Consider the following 19833-nt stretch of genomic DNA (forward strand, 5'->3'; position numbering starts at 1 on the left):
GCAGACAGATCAAATGCAGACAGATAAGATGAAAAGAAAAACGTTTTTTTCCATGCATTACTGTGTCCATTTGTGAAGATATGCAAATAGAGGAATTGCTTCTCATCATTCCAAAAGCACTGAAAACTACTCGCACTGACACAGAGGGAACCAGGTACCAGTCCCATCGTGGAGACAAAGATATGGGCATCTTAAGAAACTGTGAGCCAACAATTCTTTGACAGAATCTCCTCTGTCAAATATCTTTAAACTATTTTAGGGGACTCCCCTCTGGAAAGAAGAGAGAAACTCACAAGCAGAACTACAAGAGATTTAACGAATGGGAAGGGCAGAACTTGTGCAAGGTAGGTATCTTGAATTCTATATTGCTATGGTACTTCGGGAGGGAGAGAGCAGATGTACTGGTAGCAAAAATAGAAAGGGATTTGAGTTGGCTGTGTGACAACCATAAATGCAGTGGGAAGCAGCAGGCCAGCTTATTCCTTTGGTAATACTCCACCCTAGGCAACATCCAACAGGGACAGACAGGCCCTGCTGGGGTCCAGGGTGCGGAGAAACAGCATGTAACCCCTTCAGGCAGAACAGGAATAGGGACTAGTGACTCTTCCTAAAGTTAATGCGGCGATAAAAACATCTACATTTTAAACTTCCAGTTTAAAACCAATGTCATTGAAAATTTGGACCATGCATTATTTTATCCATCCTAAAACACCTGTCTCTTTAAGATCATTCTATCTTTAAGATCATGTATCTTTATATATTTCTTTATCTAAGAAAATAGGAATTGATATTTAAGGTAAATTAGATGTTGCTTTGGTTCATTATCTGTGGTATGGCTCCAGCTGCAATGGTTGTGCTGCTCCATTTGCAACAACAACAAAAAGAGGGAATTCCTGTTTTAAGGAACTTTGCTTTGCAGGAATGTGCACAGAGTTAAGGAATTAACTCTCCTGTGTCCTTCACTAACTCAGCTGCAGAAATGTGTCAGAGCATCCCATGTGAGGCTTACAGACGTGGCATTTCAACATTGGGTCACAGCTCCAAGAGAAGTCTGTGTGCACATCCACACCAGCCCACAGTGAATGATAAAAATTTACTTCAGCTAACACGTGGTACAGTAACTCAGAAACAAAATAAATACTCTGTAGGAAATCTATTCAGATGTAACAGTTGTAAGCAGCCACACCTGTGTGTACTTTCTTTGGGCTGTTTGTGAATCCTTCCACAGTGACTGTGGAGAGTGGGTTCTAGGGAGACCAAGTGTGCTAAAGCCAAAGTGTGCTAAAGCAAAACATGTTCTTCTTGAGATCAGAAAAAATGTCATCACCAAGCTACAAGACCAACTCCTCAAGCCGTTCTCTAAATTGTTTTTGACTTTTCCGGCATATCTGTGTTTGTGTCCTGGAAATCTCTCACTTTTTGAACCATCCCTGTCCACAGGGAGAGTTTTTCACCTTCTCTTTTCTTGCCTGGGTAATGTGACATGCTTGCAACTATGAAAAGCAACCCTCTCACCTTTAAATACAGAGACATGGAACTCTGAAAAAGAGATGCTATTATCCTTTTCCAACACACCACCAAACTTCTTGTGATCATATTTACGGGGTCTGTACACAATTGCTATTGCTATTTCTTTTCAGATGCATCAATTTCTGCTGCCAGCATGATAACGATTTAAAAAAGAAACTTCTGCTAAATTCTGGTACCTGATCTTACATTCTTTTCATTCTCTGAAGGAGCACATGTGCTCTAACTTGGCAGATATTCTGTCTTTCACCTAAACATTGGAGGTAGCCAGCATCCATAAGGAAAAACACCGACAGGGATGAAAAGTAGGCTCCAGGAACAACAGTCAGTCAGTCACAGGGATGTTTTAGGGGACAAGGAATCAGAGCACAGTGGCAATGGGTACCATGGGATACGTGCTGTTTGGGTATTATGTCAGCTCCTGCAAACAAAACCAAGGTTTTTTGGATATGTGGCTACTCTGAGTTTCCAGTTTCTCTCAGAAAAAAAAACTTGCTAAGAAATTCCCTGGAATCTGGGCCCCAGATAGGGTGATGGGGGTAGAGAAGAGGAGGGTAAAGGGGTATAAGGTGCTCACACCAAAGCCATGTGACCAATGCAAAGGTAGTCAGGAAAAAAAGCAGATTTTTATAATAAATAAACCATCCAAGCTGCATTAGTGTTCCAGATATGTACTCAACAAGACCCTCTCCCAACCACAAACCAGCAAGAATGGGACATGAAAACTCATTCAGACAGCTAATGGCACAGTCTCCTGGAACTGTGGAGAGAGGATTTTCCACTGATTTAAGGCCCACCTTTCTTTGTGTTTCCTAGATATCTGCAAGGACCACGCCCCCCACCCCACCACAAAACCCTTGGGGAGGAGGGGATCCACCGGGGACAAGCCCGGCCGTCTCCCCCTGACCCCGAACAAAAAAAGCTTCCTGATAAATTGTACTTTTGCACTGGCGTGAAAGTAAGCAGGGACTTTCAGAGTCAGGAACCAACGCTACAGCTGCGGTTTTCCCCATCCTCTTACTTCACTCAAAGCAAGTCCAAGGACTTGCATTCCTTTGGTAGAAACTACAGACCGTGCTGTGGCCTCCAGACCAGCACAGTGGGTACCAGCATCTTCTCTTCTACTTTCTCCCCACCTCCCTGAAGCTCACCCAGCTGTACCTGTTGCTGCTCTGAAGCTTTTACTGTGGGCCACTGCCATTTTTGCAGTATCATTTGTAGCCCTAAAAGTCTCCTGCACAGCCTGAAGATGTAGAGACACATCAAAAACACTGAGATTCATCCATACTGGGGGGATAAAGGTGGGACCTCTTGGATTAACAATCCTCTGACATTGCCATTCTATTTACACATCAAATAAAAGAAAACAAAATCAAGTTAAGAGTCTGCCCCAAGGATAACACAAATTACCAACCAACCAAAAAAAAAAAAAAGATTAAAAACAAGCAGCAACTTTTATATAAAATTAATAAAAACAAAAGACAAATGAAAAAGAAATTGTCAGTAGCATCTATCGCCTCTCTGCATCTGAACTGCACTTACACAAACTAGTCCATTAGTACAGCAGCTTGCTAGAAATTGACTTTGGTTCAAGCTTAGTTTTAAAAAAATAAAACATAAAAAAATCAAAAACACATAAAAAACGGTGGACGGACATTTGTTAGTTTCCCTGCTTGCAGTTCACTAGTTTTGAAGTTTTAGGGGTAATTGGTTTAAATATCAGTAAAACAGGAAGGTGGAGAGTTAGAGATGAACCGAGCAAAACCATGGTGGTGGGGGGAGAGATAAGGGGTTCTGCCACTTGAGTGCAAACACAAATCCCACATGCTCAGGCCACAAACCAAAGCATGTGTAGAGTTTAAAGTTGCTGCCTTCCGGATCTTGGATGAGAAGCTCCAGGATCCCCCTGAATCATCAACAAAATGAACATAGCTGCATCAACTCATTATTTTAGGACACTCCGGTGACAAAAAGAAAAGGGGGTGGGTGGGAAAGGGACTCTTCTAATACCCTCACTAGCTAAAAGTAATTTAGTTTTATACACATGGCAGAAACCTTTAAATCCATCAGGAATGGAAAGTTCAACGTGAACTGCATTGCAGTGATCCAGTCTTATCTCTTTAAAAATCTCTTTTTTTTTTTTTTTTGGTTCAGATACTAGATTGTATATTTAAGAATATACAGATCTAACTTCTGTAAGTTCATTACTCCTTCCTCATCCACAAAAATATCCTTTGCTCCACGGATCAGAATCAACCTTGAAAAGAAAAGTGACTTCCAGCGCCAGGCCAGCCCCGACGCTGGCCAGAGGCGCCAAGTGCCACCCTCGCCCCACAGCTCAGAGACCACACGAGATCAGCCCGGGGTGTGCAAAGCCCCAGACTGGCCCTGTTGTGTTGGCAGTAACAATGGCACCTTCTGCTCCCATATTCCTGGCTTCTGTCTTTTGCAGCCAGAAGCTTTTTTTTTTTTTTTTTTTTTTTTTTTAAACTAGGAAGTTCTTCTAAATAGCGTTGGAAGCATCAGAAAAGGAATATTGCTATGAACGGGGAGGATGTGACCTTCTGAAATCCGGTACTGACTCACCCAGAGGGTATCTAGGACTGGAAACGCTGCTTTACGTGCTGCCAATTAGCCTGGGTCATGATGTCCTTTAAATATTTGCGTGTGTGCTCTTTGCACAGCAAAACGAAATCTCTGGAACAGAAGAGCCATCAGTATTGTCACACAATTCACAGTCGGGAGGTCACAACCTGCTCTCTGAAGTAAAAGGAACCAAGCCCACGAAGCTGAGAGCAGGATTTGGCCGTTTTGTCTAAACATTTGAGAGAAGGAGAACAGCAGTTTGCAGCTAATTCTTCCCTCTGCTTAAAAAGCAGAGACCAGCCTGGAAGTTTGCACACAATGATGATCTCTGCTGCTGCACTGATTTGCTGCACAAATGATGAACATAAATTCTTCTGACCCCTACAAGTAGGCATTAGACAAATTCAAGGATGAGGAAACTGTCCAGAACATTCCCAGAAGATTAGGACAGAAAGTCTATTTGTGCTCCATTCTTCCTCTCCACCCCCCCGCCCTCCCCCCATGGTGTGGGAGCTCGCTGAAAATAATCCAGGAGCAAAAGACAAACGCGTCCAAACTATATATATAAAAATAATAATAATAATAATCATAATAATAATAATAGAGATACACCAGTAATACAGGCCTGCCTAAATTGTACCAGTTAAGAAAGGAACCCCCAACATGATTGATACGATTATAAACACCTTGTATGACATAATGGCCTGTACAACAGACCTATAAAACGATAATTAAAAAAGAAAGATATTTAGACCAAAAAAACCAAGGAATCCCCTTCCTATGTTTGAACTGATAACCCACCTTAACTTGTCATTGTGACTGCTGGAAATGATAAGTAGTCCTTTCACTTTTTTTGTGTTTTTGTGGTTTTTAGTTTTTTTGTGGTTTTTTTTTGTTTTTTTTTTTTTTTTTACATTTTTGGTTAGAAAGTTCTCCGATCCATGAAGCGATCCTGAAAAGACAGTGTTTATTATAAAATTAGGCAAATGTCTGTCCCAGCTTTAAATCCTTCCTGTTTTGCTTTTTTTTTTTTTTTTTCCTCCTTTTTTTTTTTGTGTGTTTTTTTGTTTTTTTTAAATATTTTTCCTTCTCTCTCTCTCTCTCTCTCCATTTCTCTCTCTCTCTCTCTCTCGTCCCCAGCAACGCGGTGAGAGGATGCCCACGGCATTTTCAGTTCATCAACCGGGCTGGCAGCCGATCCCAGCGCACAGTGACCCAGGCTGCTGGAGCAGAGCCCAGCCCGGCTCACTGTGCCTTGGAGGCAGTAGTGGTGGTGGACGTGGCCCCGCTGGCAGAGGCCACCGTGAGGAGAGAGTTCTGGATGGACTCGGCTGAGGTGGAGGTGGCGTGAAGGCTGGCGACTGGTCCAGAGGCCCCTGCGGAGGCTGCAGCTGCAGAGACCAAGCTAACTGGGTTGCTGGTGAGCAGAGAAAGGTTCTGAGGGTTCAGGAACAGAGGGGCAGTGACGATGTTAGGGGTACCTCCAGCATTGGCAAACACCAAGTTTCCAGTTGCATCCAGTGATGTTATTGGAAGAGAGCCACCGGATGCAAGAGCTAAAAAAGGGAAAGTTGAGCAGGGAGGACGTAAGATTAGCAGTAAGCAACAATGCAAAATGTGCCTAAAAGCAAAGGGTCTCTGCATTTGCCTTTCTCTGATGGGTGTGCTCCCTGAATCCCTGAGGGCAGTTCTCTCATCGTAGGCTGTTTTTTTGTTGTCTTCTTTTTTCAAAATAACCGTCAGACAAGAGCTCGCGGATACTAAAACGCGTCTTTCGTTTGCTGCTAAACTAATTCTGCTGTGCCCTTCTTCAGCTCCTTTAGCACAGTACTGCTCTATGTTTCCTGCCACACAGAGCCTGTAGATCCAGGCAACGTGCACAGGGAAGGGTTGAGCTGAGGGCTCACGTGAAATGACAGCTATCACAAGCTGGAGAAGGTCAGGTAACCTTGAGCGTAACATTTTAAATGTTGACATATAACCAACCACTGTTACAACTTACTCTCGGGGGTCTACAGCGTTCAGTCTGCCTTAGATTATGATCTCCTAAATTTATCTGTGACACTTTATGAAATGGTTCTTTCTTGCAACCTAGAAACAAGATTTGTTCAGCTAGTTTAGAGGATATTTGAACACACGGGTTACCTAGCTCTTTAGACACTTGTACCACCCAGTTTTTACAGGTGGCAAACTATGAACTCAGAACAACCCTTGCTGAAGCCAGTGGTAACTTCTGGCTCTGTGCTACTTCCAAAACAAATTAATATTTACTCTTCTGAATGTGAATCTGTGTATTTCAAGTTCTACCTAAGGATTTTAGGAGGCAGTATGTTTGTTGTAGGTTCTTTTCAAATGCATATGAAGACAAGAATTCAGAATCAAGACTTGCTTGGAACTGCCCTCGCAAGAGACCTCAGAATGAATGGAGCAAGTCTGCTCAAGCAGACTACAGAAGAGTTATAAAAAGCAAATCTCTAACCTGCTAGAGATACAGGCCAACGAGGCAAGGACAACAAAATAAATTCCAGATTATATCCACTATCTTAAATGCCTTTAAATCACTGCAAGATCACCGTACCTGCTCTTATCCCTGTGATCCACAAAACGTATTTGCACATTTAATTTTGTAAAACCTTTACTCCTACACTATTTATGCCCAGTGCTGAGGAGTCAGTGTTCTCTGGTGGACGAAACCAGAGCGCATAAACCGAAGCCGTGTGACGGAGATGCATGAAAAGGAACACTACTGACCTTGAATAGTTGCCAGTGTACTGTTGCTCATCAGGGCCGGGCTGAGAGCACCACCTAATGTCCCTGGATTGAGACTGAGTAAGGCACCTCTGCAGCAAGCAAGATCATGGAAGAAGTGGAAAAGAGAAAGAGTATTACTTTGAAGAAAAGGTGGTCACCGTTCAAAAGTACACCATCATATTCTTAAAAAAGGGGGAGGGCAAGGAGGAAGAAAAGACCAGAGATTAAGGGTTATTTTTGGATTATTTTACTTTAAACTCCATGAGGGGTTCATGACATGCCCGAAGTCCAAGCACTGTAAATACATGACTTGCATTGATTGTTGGTGTAAGATATTCTTGTGAAGTATTTTGGGAAAACTGTAAATTGTGAGAGAACTATCATCCTCTCTCAAATGCAGATAAGAAATACGTAAATCAAGAGGAATTAAAGAAACAGCTGTCTGAGCAACATTCCTAAAACTACAACTTCAACAACACATCATCTTGCATCTTTGAGAACTTCTTGCTCATGATGGAGAAATGAATACAGAGGTGTGAAGTGGGTCTAGGCTATCTCTCCATTTTAACAATTATTAGGACAGATTCTACGATTCAGCGGTAAGTTGCAGTTTTTAAGCCAAGCTCTGCAGTGGGATGAATGATTTATCAAACAACATCACTGCAACACAGCTTTTTCACCTTTAAAATGAACACAGTGTTTGTGTGCTGTGATGGCAATGGTCAACTGCCATCCATGAGTAAACCTTCAGGATCTGAGATAAATGACAGCGATACGTAAAAGCAATTTATCCCAAGAACTCTCCTTCACTCTTCTGTCACCTCACCTAAATGGGCGTGCAAAATTGATCCTTACCCAGCTGCAAACTGCGAGGATGCCATCAAGCCTGGGTTTAGTCCTGCTGCAGCAGCCATGGCAGCAAGACTTGCATTTGCAGGCAACTGTGCAGCTCCTTGTAAGGCGGCCGCTGCCGCCGTTTGCAACCCTGATGCCGTTACCATCACCTGGCTGGTCCCGAGAGGGGAGGACAAGGGGGTGGAGGTTGTCTGTGTTGTGCTGGTCTCACTGGCACTGGATGCCTCTGAAGCGGAGGCTGAGGCAGAAGGGGAAGGACTCAGGGAGGGTGATGTCACTGCTGAAGAAGCTGGAGGTGCTGTTGAAATCACTGTCGCCGTGTTGTTGGAGGTGGTTTCTGTTGTGCCTGGAAGATTGGATCTGGTCAGCTCGGTACAAAACAGACACCAGACAACAAAAACTCCTGCCCACCTGATCTCAACTGCATGTCCAGCTGAAAGGGGCACAAACACACATTTCTGTAGCACCAAGCAGCACCAAGAGCTCAAATGAAGAAATGAAATGACACTTCCCAATGGGAGGCGGAGGAGCTCCAGAAGCCAGCAATGAAATACAGTGTATTTTGTTTCAGCACCACCTGTGATTTTATTCCTGGAAAAATCAACTCAGTGGTCACAAAACCTGAAGCTTCCTAGCACAGCAACAAGAAACAATGCCAAGAATGTCCTGGGATACCAGTGACCAACAGTGAATGACTCTTTTGAGAATTCAGAAGGGGTTGATGTGGCGGCAGCAGAGATCAGCCCTTACCTGTGACTGACAGACTGGTGACAGCAGGACTGGCCAGAGGGAGGACGGGGTTGACAGTCAGGGTTGTAGCTGCACTGCTAGTCACAAGGCTTGGCGTGGTTGCCACCTGGAGGTCAAAAACGAAGAAAACTGCTCAGCTGCTCAAAGACTTTTACACACTAGACCTGGATTTCTTTCTTTCCACCCTCACCTGAGGAAGTTATCAGCAAAAACGCTGCACATAAACTAAGTTTTTTGTAATATGGTTACTTTATCATTCAATGCAACAACCACAGTACTTTCTCTAATTACCAGCAATACCATTATTCCTAATAACTGAGTATTTGAAAGGCGATACACCCCTATCCATATTATCTCAAGACTGCAAGTTAGCCCTCTCTCTGCCCCCCCACAAAGACAGCACCTTGTTTTAATCGAGAAACTCTTAGGGAAAGAGTTACAAAATACATTATTTCTACTTTTATTTTTCTTGCTTAAACATTTTTTCAGCCCCAAACCTCTTTCTTTGATAAAATTATGTAAATGCCCTAGCACTAACAAAGGTATTTAGGGTAATGTGTTTATATGGAGAAGCAGAATAACGCTTCATTTTTATTCAACCAAAATATAATCTTTACTTCGCTAAGTTTCCTTGGGCCAGAGGAAGAATCTCTACATTTTAAAACATACAAATGGAGTTTTCAATTGTGGATGGCTTATTACAAGAAAGCTACAATAAACTGAAGACATTACAGACAAACATTAAAGATTTAAGGCTGGAGAAACTAGCTTATGAGCAAAAATTAAATATAAGGAAAGGACTTTCAATGGACAAGAAATGGTGTCCAACAGTAATATCTGAAGGCTGTTATACATCAACGAGAGCAATGAATCCTTTAGAATTGCCCAAGAGAACACAGCCAAGGATATAGGCTAAAAATTCCTCCTTTCCACTCTCTTACCTTAAGTCTATTATCAGAGAAATATCTCTCTTGCTATACATCCTCTTAGAGGGAGTCAAATGCTCCACGCATTTTAAACAAGACTGGGGCAACTGGGACAGATCTGAAAGCTTTCTGCCCATCTCAAACACCGTATGAAATTAAGAGGAGCTGGATACACAGTACACCTCCCACTAATGCAGCCCAGCCACTGCATCTGTCATCTGTCCAGCAAGCAGTTAAGGCCAAGGTCACAATCCCTATTTCAGGGCAGAGAATGACCTGGAATTAATACAGCTCACCCCCGTGGTTACAGTGAGTGACTCCAGCCAATGCCAAAGGAGGCTGCCCCCAAAAGGAGCCTTTCCCTCCAATCCTGCTGCAGAGCCCTCGCCCCCGTGCAGCCAGGCTGCAAGCCACACTGGTTATCTATCCATACTGAAAATTCATCACTGCTCCTCACATGGCTAATTTGCACTCAAACTACTAAACTAAGCCCAAGCACCCTATGGACACAATCTCCAGAGCTGACACAAGGAATCAACAAAGCACACAGTCAGTGAAGGCTGGGGGCAGCAGGGCTGGAGCATCCATTTGCAAGCAGCAGTCTGAAGAGAAGCTTAGAATGAGTGAAAACACTAGTGAAACTTCACTGATGAAAGGGAGACTGCGGTTAACACCTCAATTTCTTACATACAATGGCAGATTATAGCAACAGCGGGATTTCTGTAGGAAGGCTCTTTTAAGTCTGAGGGAACTTGCACAGTAACTAAAACACACTACCATAAATCTCACTATATTCTGCATTGGTAGCAAGGCACGCAACCTTGCTTTGCCACTGGGTTTAAAAAAAAAAAAAATAAAAAAAAATCAACAAAACCCCCAAAACAACAAAAATAATAAAAAAGACTAAGTACACTTAACACAACCCTTCCCCTGAAACAAAAGGTTGCATGCACACACCCTGAGACAAGGATGAGGGGAGAGAATAACACGTCACCAAAATTAATGGTTTAATGAAGTACTGGAAGATATTAGCTACTACAGTGATGAGGGTGGAATAAATACTACAAAAGGACAGCTACAGGCTACATAAATTCCACCACATTCCTATTAGCATAGCTACTATGAAATCTAATAGCTACTGTTTCTATTTATGAAAACAGACCTCCATGGACATTGGTAGCAAAGGTGCTGAAGGAACCTTGATGCATGTGTTTTGTTACTCTTATTTTCATGAAGTTTGTGTTTACCTGAGGTAAATACAAGTGTGGGAAATTAATTACATGAGTATTAGCTAAACTGTTCTTTTGTTCCATGTCTTTCTTTTATAGAAATCATTTCTGACTAGAAGTATCAATACTGGTATCATTGGATTTGTGTGACCTAAGTCTCCCAATGACACAGAATCAAAGGATGGGTAAGATTGGAAAAGACCACAGTGGGTCCTTTGGTCCAACCTCCCTGCAGGGTCAGTCCTAGAGAACATGACACAGAATTGAGTCCAGATGGTTCCTGAGCATCTCCAGTAAGGGAGACTGCACAGCCTCTCTGGGAAACCTGCTCCAGTGCATGATACATTTTACTGCTGCTCATTTACTGACCAGAGCTGCTAAAATAAGAGGGGAGAGGGAGAACTATTAAGCACTTAAAAAAAAATTACTATTGTTTTATATTAAAAAAAAAAAATCCAGTAAAAGAAGGAAAGTCCAGATATAAACTGGAGGTATTATCTGAAGTAAGTTCAAAGCAATAATGCCAAGTGCAAATTTGGCAGTCAGAATATTTGTTCATGAGCTGACTGAATAAAACACCCTCACTGAAGGCCTGACTAGTGCCTGATTTGTAAGCATTATCTCTCTTAGACAGTATCTGGGTGAACACTCAAAATGCCAGTAAAATACAAACATGTGAGAACAAGTCTGCTGTACAAAGAAGTTGCAGCATGTGTAGCTTCCACAGTGAGCACAGCAGAACTACCTCCACCAGTGATCTTTGTCGACACAGTTCTTGACTCTTACCAGTGAGGTTGGACAAGGGAAAATTGCTTTGATGGGCGAGCTGCTGGTTCCACCACTGCTGGGTGGGTTGATCCTTTTCTCCTTCTGGCGCCGGTTACAGAACCAAACGCGGATCACCTCCTTCTCCATGTTTAGCTGGTCAGCTATCATGGCGATCTCATCCGAGGTAGGCTTTTGGTTCTGACAAAACAAAATGGTATTTGAAAAGCTCTGAGATTACCTCCTGGAGTTTTGCATCGCAGCTTCTTCTCCAGTACGCAGAAATCTGAATCGGTGATTTAGATCCACAATCAGTGAGACAAACCACAGTAGATGCTTCCGCCCTCCAGCTAAAAACCTCAAATTATGTGTGCTTAGACCATTGCCCTATTTATCCATCCTCATGAAGATTAGTGTTTAAACCTATGCCTGAGTATCTTGGAATGCAAGATCACAGTCAGTGAACTGCAAGAACCAGTGAGTTCTTCTGAGGGGGGTTGTGTTTTGCTTTTAAAGTGAAGCAGATGTTGATGCGTGTTTCCTGGCACAGCCTTTGTACTTTTGCCCTTGTTTAGTGCTAGCACCTTCCCAAATAGCACAGCAATGCCTGCACTCTGACACATGTAATTGTTAAGTGAGGTTTCTCCACTCCTTCATAGGCTGAGCACAGCACCAGGAGCACTGACCTCCAGGAAACTCTTCTCTAAGGCCACACGTATGTTGGTCTCTATGCTGGTGCGTTTCTTCCTCCTACGGTTCAAGCCTTCGATCCCTTGCCCTGGAGAATTCAGGGCACTTGGGCTGGAGAGAGTTGAATCAGATGAGAGGTTTTCTGAAAAAGAAGAAAGTAATACAAATCAGGAGATTTCATCTGAATGCAGTGCAGTCTAATGCAAGTGTTCCCCACCTGTGCACGGTATGTTAACACATGCTCTGTATCTATTCCAAATACATAGGAGTTTATGAAGATCACATGCATTAATTAATGTATTTACGAATTACAACACATACCCGAAACTAAAAAGCTGCAAGTAAGGCCAGAGGATGCCCTCTGCTCCTGCATCCCTTTTAATACCTATACAGAATTTGTCTCCCATATCTCATTCTGATCCCCACTCACTCACTGCAAGCCCCAGTTTAAAGGAAAAAGGAGAACTTGATATCCATGAGCCATAGCTTAAAGTCACATGCAGTTATGAAAAAAATCTGAGCAGCCTGAAATTTCTTTTACCCACTCTACAAAACACTCGAGGAAGAGAAGTTCATAACCAGCTTCACAGGGTTCAGTCTCTTCTCTCTGGACACCTTAGCAGATCCTCAGTGCTACCAAACACTCTACACAGCCAGCAGCTCCCCCTCCTTAACTTCACCAGGGCTCTTAACCCCTAATCCTGTCTTTCTGGCTTCACAGAGGAGCAAAGAGGGAACATTTAACCCCACTTTGCAGCAGGAAGAGCAATCTAACCAAAAGGCAAGTTTCAGCAGGGAATTTAAACAGAATGATTAATTGTGGCTGGAGTTCCCTCATTGCACTGGGGTTTGTGGGTGTCAAAGTTCACAATGCCCACCATTATTCCGATAGACTCAAATGGGAAAGTATTTTCTAGATTTTTTTTTTTTTTAAATAGTAACTGAGACATTAAATTTGAAGAATTAGGGATTTTTAGGAAAGTTAAGATTATAAGTTGCTGAATTAGCTGAAGTAGATAGGTAAGCTTAGTTCACAGTTAACAGAAGCCGGATCTTAGATAAGCTATCCCGGATTTAGTAACTCATTGCTTGTCAGCTTTCTGTTTATGTAGCTGTGCTTGTAACGAAAAACAAAATGTGGTAAAGAGGACATACGATAGCTGCAGATTTCCTGCTTAAAGGACCCATTGAACACAGGAAACTATAAGTTCTACCAAGGATTCATTTGTCACGAATGCATTGAAAAGCTAGAAAGGTCAGGACAAGGAAGACTTATCTTACTTCCTCATTTTGGGTGACCCCTCCCCAGAATAGACCCCTGACTCATTTTAGGAAACAAAGTACACATGCTTAATAGCCTTTTTGCCAATTAGCATATGAAGCGAGGAAGGGGAGGTGACAGGGGTATGAATATGTATTTGTATTTTGGATATTCAACACTTTTGTAAATAAAAGGCTTTGTAATTACCTGTGAATTTCACAGTGCGAATTAGGGAAATATCCCACGTGCTGCCTGGCTGTAATAAACATACACTTTCTAACTTTAAACTGTTAGAGAGTTTTTGTCCGTCACAGTTGGGTATCGATACTAGATCAATACCCATATTTCTTTAGTAAGTCATAATGGCACCTGTAAACATGTGGAAACCCTTCCTCAGCCTGAAAACTCCACTGTGAACCAGCTGAGTTCCACGGCAATAAATTCTGGAACCATCAGTATGCCTCTCCTGCTTGCTTTTACCTAAAAGTAAAACAATAGCCTCTAAAGTTGCCCGAATCTTCCTTCCAAAGGTTTTCATGAAACTGAGTCAGAGCCAAAGACAATGGTTCCCCACTTGCAGGACGTGAAGAGCCCCGATGCTGTTCACAGTGCTTGACTTTACAGAGACAAGTATTTCTTCAGGCTAGCAGGAAAAAAACCCTTGCAGCACAGGATCCATCCAATGTTGCTGGAAGGTTTGGGGATCGCTGTCCTCTGGACTTGAGCACTCAGTGTGGAGGTATTTATGTTTTCTATGAAGGGCCTAGTACACCTAATGATAACCCCTGTCAGCACAACAGAATGACACTTCCTTTTCCTAATGCAGGACAAATTTTCAACGCTGCATGAAATTACTTTCAAAATTTCAGAGAATGCTGTAAGTGCCAGCATAAAGCTCTCTCCATTTTGGTAAAAGCAGGAAGGCACACACCATCCCTGCCATCTGTTTAACATATCCATCAGTTTTATACTATGTACAATTGCATATTTGGAAGAAAAAACTGGCTGACAGCACTCTCAAACACTTCCTATCCTAACACCTAGCACCACCACACAAGCTCCTTTTGCTGCTGGGAGATAAGAAAAAAAAAGAACACTACCAACACTGGCATAGTGAATAAATTGCATCCCAGAAAAAAAATTAACATGGGAGGGGAAAAAGCAAAACCTAACCCACAAAAAAACTCTTCCTACAGAGAAAAAGATTATTTATCTGAACCCTTGGAGAGAGATAAAAGGAATGCACACAGGGGTATGGAAGAAAACGGATGCAATAAGCTCTGCCTACTGAAACAACAAATCATGCAACCCTCTCCTGACTACACATCTGAAAAAGAAAGCAGGAAGAGGATTAGAAGTTATATGCATTAACATAAACGAAGGAGGAAAACCATGACACGTATTGTACCTCATCCCATGCAATTCTTCAGCTGTCTAGAGAACACATTCCTGAAAGTTCATACTAGAACTACTTTGGATGCATATAGGCACAAGGCAAGGGAACTATGGACCCTTATTTCTACACCCTCGTTTGTCCCATGGGCACCTACAAAGGCTGGTAGTTTCAGAAAACCATAAGGGCACAAACGAAGCAGCTTTTCAGAATCCTACTGATTTTGGTAGGCTGGTGAAGAAACACACAGACTCATTCACCTGCATCATTGAGCCACTTTTCCAGAAGTGGCTTTAACTTGCACATGTTCTTAAAGCTGAGGTTCAAGGCTTCAAAGCGAGAGATGGTAGTTTGGCTGAAGTCATTTCCATAGAGTTTGCCCATAGCGAGCCCAACATCACCCTGGACAAAGAAAGAGAAAAAAGGGATTCACTGACACAGGCACTTCCAAAGCAAGGAATCCTGTCACATTCTGGTGTTCTCAGCACCTCCAGTGCTGCGTGGGACTTCAGTTTCACCGAGGCTTTCTCAGCGCTACCAAGACTCATGCTAAAGCAATAATCAGAAAGAAATGTCAAACCTCAGTCAGTTTAACCGTGTAACTCTTTCCAGGAAATCCCCAATGCTTTGTCTTCTAAGCATTATCACTGAGCAGCACATTCCACTGAATATTAACTTGTAATCTTTTCTTAGTTCTTTAAAATAAGTAAAGGCCAAGCTCTCTTTTAGGAGCAGATGAAAGATTTTCTGCATATTTCACACTGAGGAAGGAAAGTTCAAATAAGTAGAAATGCAATGAGTTCACGTTCTCAAATTCGTAGAAAAAACTCTAGAAGAGATGTCTGCAAACATGCATCACGTTTAAATAGATGCAGAAATATTCTTATCTGAACTGTTAGTATCTTCTGAGGTTCAACCAAATTTCTCCCCAACAGACACAAATTTCAAGCAGACAAGAAGCTGAACCATTTCAAATAATGATTAACTGCAGTCTTGACTATCATTACCCATCTGCCAGAAAAGCCATCCAGGAGATTTACAGGCAGATGATCATCTCTTTACATCTGTTATTGCTTTTTAAACTCAGTTTTAGCAGGCTATTCTGCTAGCAGACATTCTGCTTATCCCAATATTTATGTATATATTATATAGCTATGTAGTATACTCTTGGAAAGCGGTGCTAAAAAAAAATAAAAATAAATCCGTTCTTGATTGTGGCCATTAAAAACAACATAACATTTTCATGCTTTGTTTTAAAGCTGGAAGGTCCTGCCCTTTGAAAAAAAAAATGGCACTTGTCAAGTATACTATTTGGTCTAAAGTAGCTTTGTTTAGATTTTTTTTTTTTTTTTTTTTTTTTTTTTAGCACAAAGTGAAGTATGAGAAGTCTGGAAGAAGAGGCTGAAAAGCTGGAGCACAGTTAGTGGAGTTTAATTGCGAATGGGTTAGTTGGGTCGGGCATAAAGCTCGCTTTTCTCTGAGTCAGCTCCAAAACCACAGCTGGGTACGAGCACACTGACAGCATGCAGAGTGGCCACACGCAAGCCAGGGAGAAAACAACCTTTGGGAAGCTTAGTAAATTGTGCAGGTTGAGCAGAGAAAACAATTTCCTTCCTAGAGGAGGACCAGAACAATTGGTTTGTGCGCCCTTCAATCAGAGGAAACAAGTGGGAACGCACATTTATGCTTCTACTCATATGCCAGGATTCTGTGCATTTTAAAACTCATAAATCATTCCAAGAAGAGTAACGTGGACTCTCTTCTGGGTTTATGAAGAAGAAAACTTGGCTATGTAAACCGTTTTAGAGATAAGTTGATTTATGTCTTGGCAGGAAAGAGTTAGGAAATTTGCTCCAGTCCCCCAACGAAATTTAATTCTGGATTTATGTTGTTCTTACAAACATTTGCCATCTGATTTAAAATGAATAGTTAACCATTTCTTCGTCAATGCCAAAAGGTGGCAGCATTTCAGCTGTAGGCAAAGGAATTTCCATATTGGGATAAGAATTTTATATATCGGGACGGCCCACAGATACAGATGGAACAGAGTATAAAGGCACTGTACACACATCTGATCTGCTCTGCAGGTTGACTGAAGCTCTGGTAATGAACTGAAGCTGATTATAAAGTACATCATTGTTGTGTGTACTGGTCTGTTAAGAAGCTCAGATGGCCTAGCAGAGGCAATACCTTTCACAGAATAAAAATAACATTGTCTAAAATGTTCACTCACGTCGCCTGAATCTGCACCGAGCAGTCAGTCCCAGGCCTGCGATGATGCTAAGGTGCAATCTGCTCATTGTGTCCCTCTATGTCAAACACGGAGGTATTTTTAAGGAAAATAAACAAAGGGATTTAAATGCATCACCCACGTTTCAGGGTGGGAGAAGAGGCAGAACTGCTGAAATTCAAAACCTGTTTTATTGTTCACACAACAGAATGCAGTAAGTGATTAGTCTGCAATGCAAACTAAATCTTACAATTATTTTTGAAAGGCAGGGGTGGCGTGAGTCTGAAAAAGCTCACGGTACTGCTGGAAATAAATTTCTTTTATCCTCTGAAAGACAGTCTATTTATCCAACTACAGGAAACCAAAGTAATCAGGGTCTCTAATTATCATTCAATTATGCAATTAGGTTGAAGTTATTAGAACAGCCTAATTACACACATACCAACTCAGAGTAGGATAGGAATGACCAGATGTAAATTTATCACATTCTCAAGATTCCCCTTTTTTAATCTGAAAAGCAAATACTGAAATGTAAGCCTGAGCACTTGTGTTCATTTTTCCTCACCATGAAAATTCGTAACAGGGTCAATAAAGAAAGGTTAACACATAACTTAGAAAGTCTAGTTGAGCCTTTATAATCATCTCACAGCAGGACAGATTAAACATAATAATGAGAGATCTGCATGAACCTCCTCTGTCAGGCTATAGGGAAGCTATTGTATTTTACCCTATTCTGTGCTGCTCTATTCGAGCTTTTGTGTGTGTCCATCACTTGTATTTCTAGTGCCTCCCTCTAGTGGAAAGAAAGGAGGGAAGGAGGCACACATGCCAGCAAAATGCACTTGATTTGACTAAGAACATTCTGTTCTTGACTTATAATTAAGATACTACCAGGAACTTCAATTATGAACTTTAATTTTTCAATTTAGGACTTTGCCAGAAAAATAAATCTGACTTCGGCACATACTTTCAGCTAGAGTAGATTTACATATTCTATTCCATCACATACGTTGGACCGACTGCTCTGAGCTCAGGACTTCTAAACACTTTGATTTTTGCATGCTCTCTCTTCTAGTAAAAACATGCTTAAGCTTAACCACAGACTCCTGCCAAAACTAGTTGTTTACCTGGGGAGATATTTTAATTCTGCAGAGGGAAAAAATAATTTTGATATTAACGAGAAAGGACTCTTGGAACCAAGTTCCTTTCAACAGAATAATGGAACATACAAATGCATTTTGTACTTTTAATTGTGGTCTTCATTCAACCACCTTCACTATGTTCAAGATTACTTTTCTTCTGCTCTACGGGTATTTCTGAGCTTTTAAACAAACCAAAACAAACCACAACTCCAGTCCACCCTTGTAAGGAGAAAACTTCAAAGGTGACAGTCCTTTCAGGTTTTGTTTAGGAACCTTAGCAAAAGCATTAAATACAGAAATCATTGATGTTTAATAGGAAAATACGCTTGAGAGATAAAAACCCTTTGACATCCAAAGCAACTGCACAGATGCGATACACTTTTTAAACACACGGAGCAGTTAATTGTACTGTATGATTTTTGGAACTTTGTACTTCTGAAGGCAGCTTTAAAGCGCTTTGTCCCATTCATGTCACATCCCATAGAATGAATAGTGCACATGCAATGACATCTGGAGCTGGTAAATGCACGTTTTCCCCTGCTGGGAAAATGGCTATGCTTTAAAACCAACAGGGAAGTAAGATGGATGTACGGCTTTTTCTGTTATTTCTTAGAAATCCCCCACATAAAGGCCAGAGCATAACCCTATTTAAGCAGGTTCTCCTAGGAAACGATGGGATTGCAGTCTCCCCCCAGACTTGAAAGATGAGCCCTCAGGTTCCACACTGGCAGGCACTAAGGTACGCAGTCTCACCTGAGTGAATCCAAGTTTGATCCGTCTTTGTTTGAAAGTCTTGGCAAACTGCTCAAGCTCCTCAAGGTCACTGGGCTCCTCCAAGCTGGGAGTGTCGATTCGCTTTGGTGTTGACTGGCTCTGTGGAAGTGGCTGAATGGGGGTCGCTGCTATTGTGCGTGTTGGGGTTGCTGGCTATTGAGACAGCAAGGAAAAGATGAAAATCAGACTAAAAGAGGACAATCAAGGGAAATTAAATTCCTAAAAAGGTATGTGATGTTCTTGTGAGAGAGGTCAGTGAACTGGACATTTCCTGCAATCTGGAAGTTCCTCCAATTTATTAACATTCCTTTCCAGAACGAGCAAGCACAATCCAGAAAACTATAATAGTATGACAGGCTTTTAAAGGTTCTGTCATAAGCAGTTAAAGAAAAGCAAGAGATGTTCAAAGGTAACCAACAACTTTCACTTGCTGCAGAAGCTGCTCAAAGAAAGGCTGAACACACTCTACTTGATATACTTCTATCACTGATAGCCACACCATGGCATCCATCCCTTTTAAAAAATTTAGGATTTAATCTACTGGTCTTGTGAGGTGGCAGATTGTCATCAGCCCAAAAGATTCAAATCTCCTATTTAATCCTGCAAGAGTGAGCACACACAGATGCAACAAACATGGCACGTTTCCTCCAATGCCATCTCTTGTGACTGACTCAGCTCTTCAGGAGGAAAAAACTAAATTTACTTCTAACCCTCCTGTCAATAGTTGCAACAATAAAATGAATGTACTGGTGATAAATTAAGCAAAGGCCATCTGCAGAAAATGATTCATTTTAGGTCACACTTTTCTTTTGTATAAAGGCTAATTTTCTAGGAAGCCCATGGAAGGTTCACCATTCCTGAACATTGGCATATGAAAGCATTTTGCAATGAAACTGCAATAAATATCTGAAAAAAAATTAACCTCTTGGAAAATATTTATAGGTGAACAAAATA

The 19833-nt window shown here is 41.7% G+C and overlaps 1 protein-coding gene across 8 annotated transcripts in view; it reads right to left on the reverse strand.

Moving 5' to 3' along the window:
• Nucleotides 1-4668: 4668 nt before the first annotated feature.
• POU2F1 (POU class 2 homeobox 1) overlaps nucleotides 4669-19833 on the reverse strand; it is a 102505-nt gene continuing 87340 nt past the window's right edge. For all 8 annotated transcript variants that reach the window (XM_058419266.1, XM_058419265.1, XM_058419264.1 and 5 more), the window contains 8 exons: nucleotides 18859-19032; nucleotides 14994-15135; nucleotides 12076-12221; nucleotides 11411-11590; nucleotides 8470-8575; nucleotides 7720-8065; nucleotides 6865-6953; nucleotides 4669-5669 (listed from right to left, as the gene is read on the reverse strand). In XM_058419266.1, coding sequence (XP_058275249.1) covers nucleotides 5359-5669; nucleotides 6865-6953; nucleotides 7720-8065; nucleotides 8470-8575; nucleotides 11411-11590; nucleotides 12076-12221; nucleotides 14994-15135; nucleotides 18859-19032 — 1494 coding nt within the window. In that variant the 3' untranslated portion in view covers nucleotides 4669-5358. The remainder of the gene's footprint in view (nucleotides 5670-6864; nucleotides 6954-7719; nucleotides 8066-8469; nucleotides 8576-11410; nucleotides 11591-12075; nucleotides 12222-14993; nucleotides 15136-18858; nucleotides 19033-19833) is intronic.

The sequence above is a fragment of the Hirundo rustica genome, chromosome 2, assembly GCF_015227805.2.
Source record: "Hirundo rustica isolate bHirRus1 chromosome 2, bHirRus1.pri.v3, whole genome shotgun sequence".
Classification (NCBI taxonomy): Eukaryota; Metazoa; Chordata; class Aves; order Passeriformes; family Hirundinidae; genus Hirundo; species Hirundo rustica.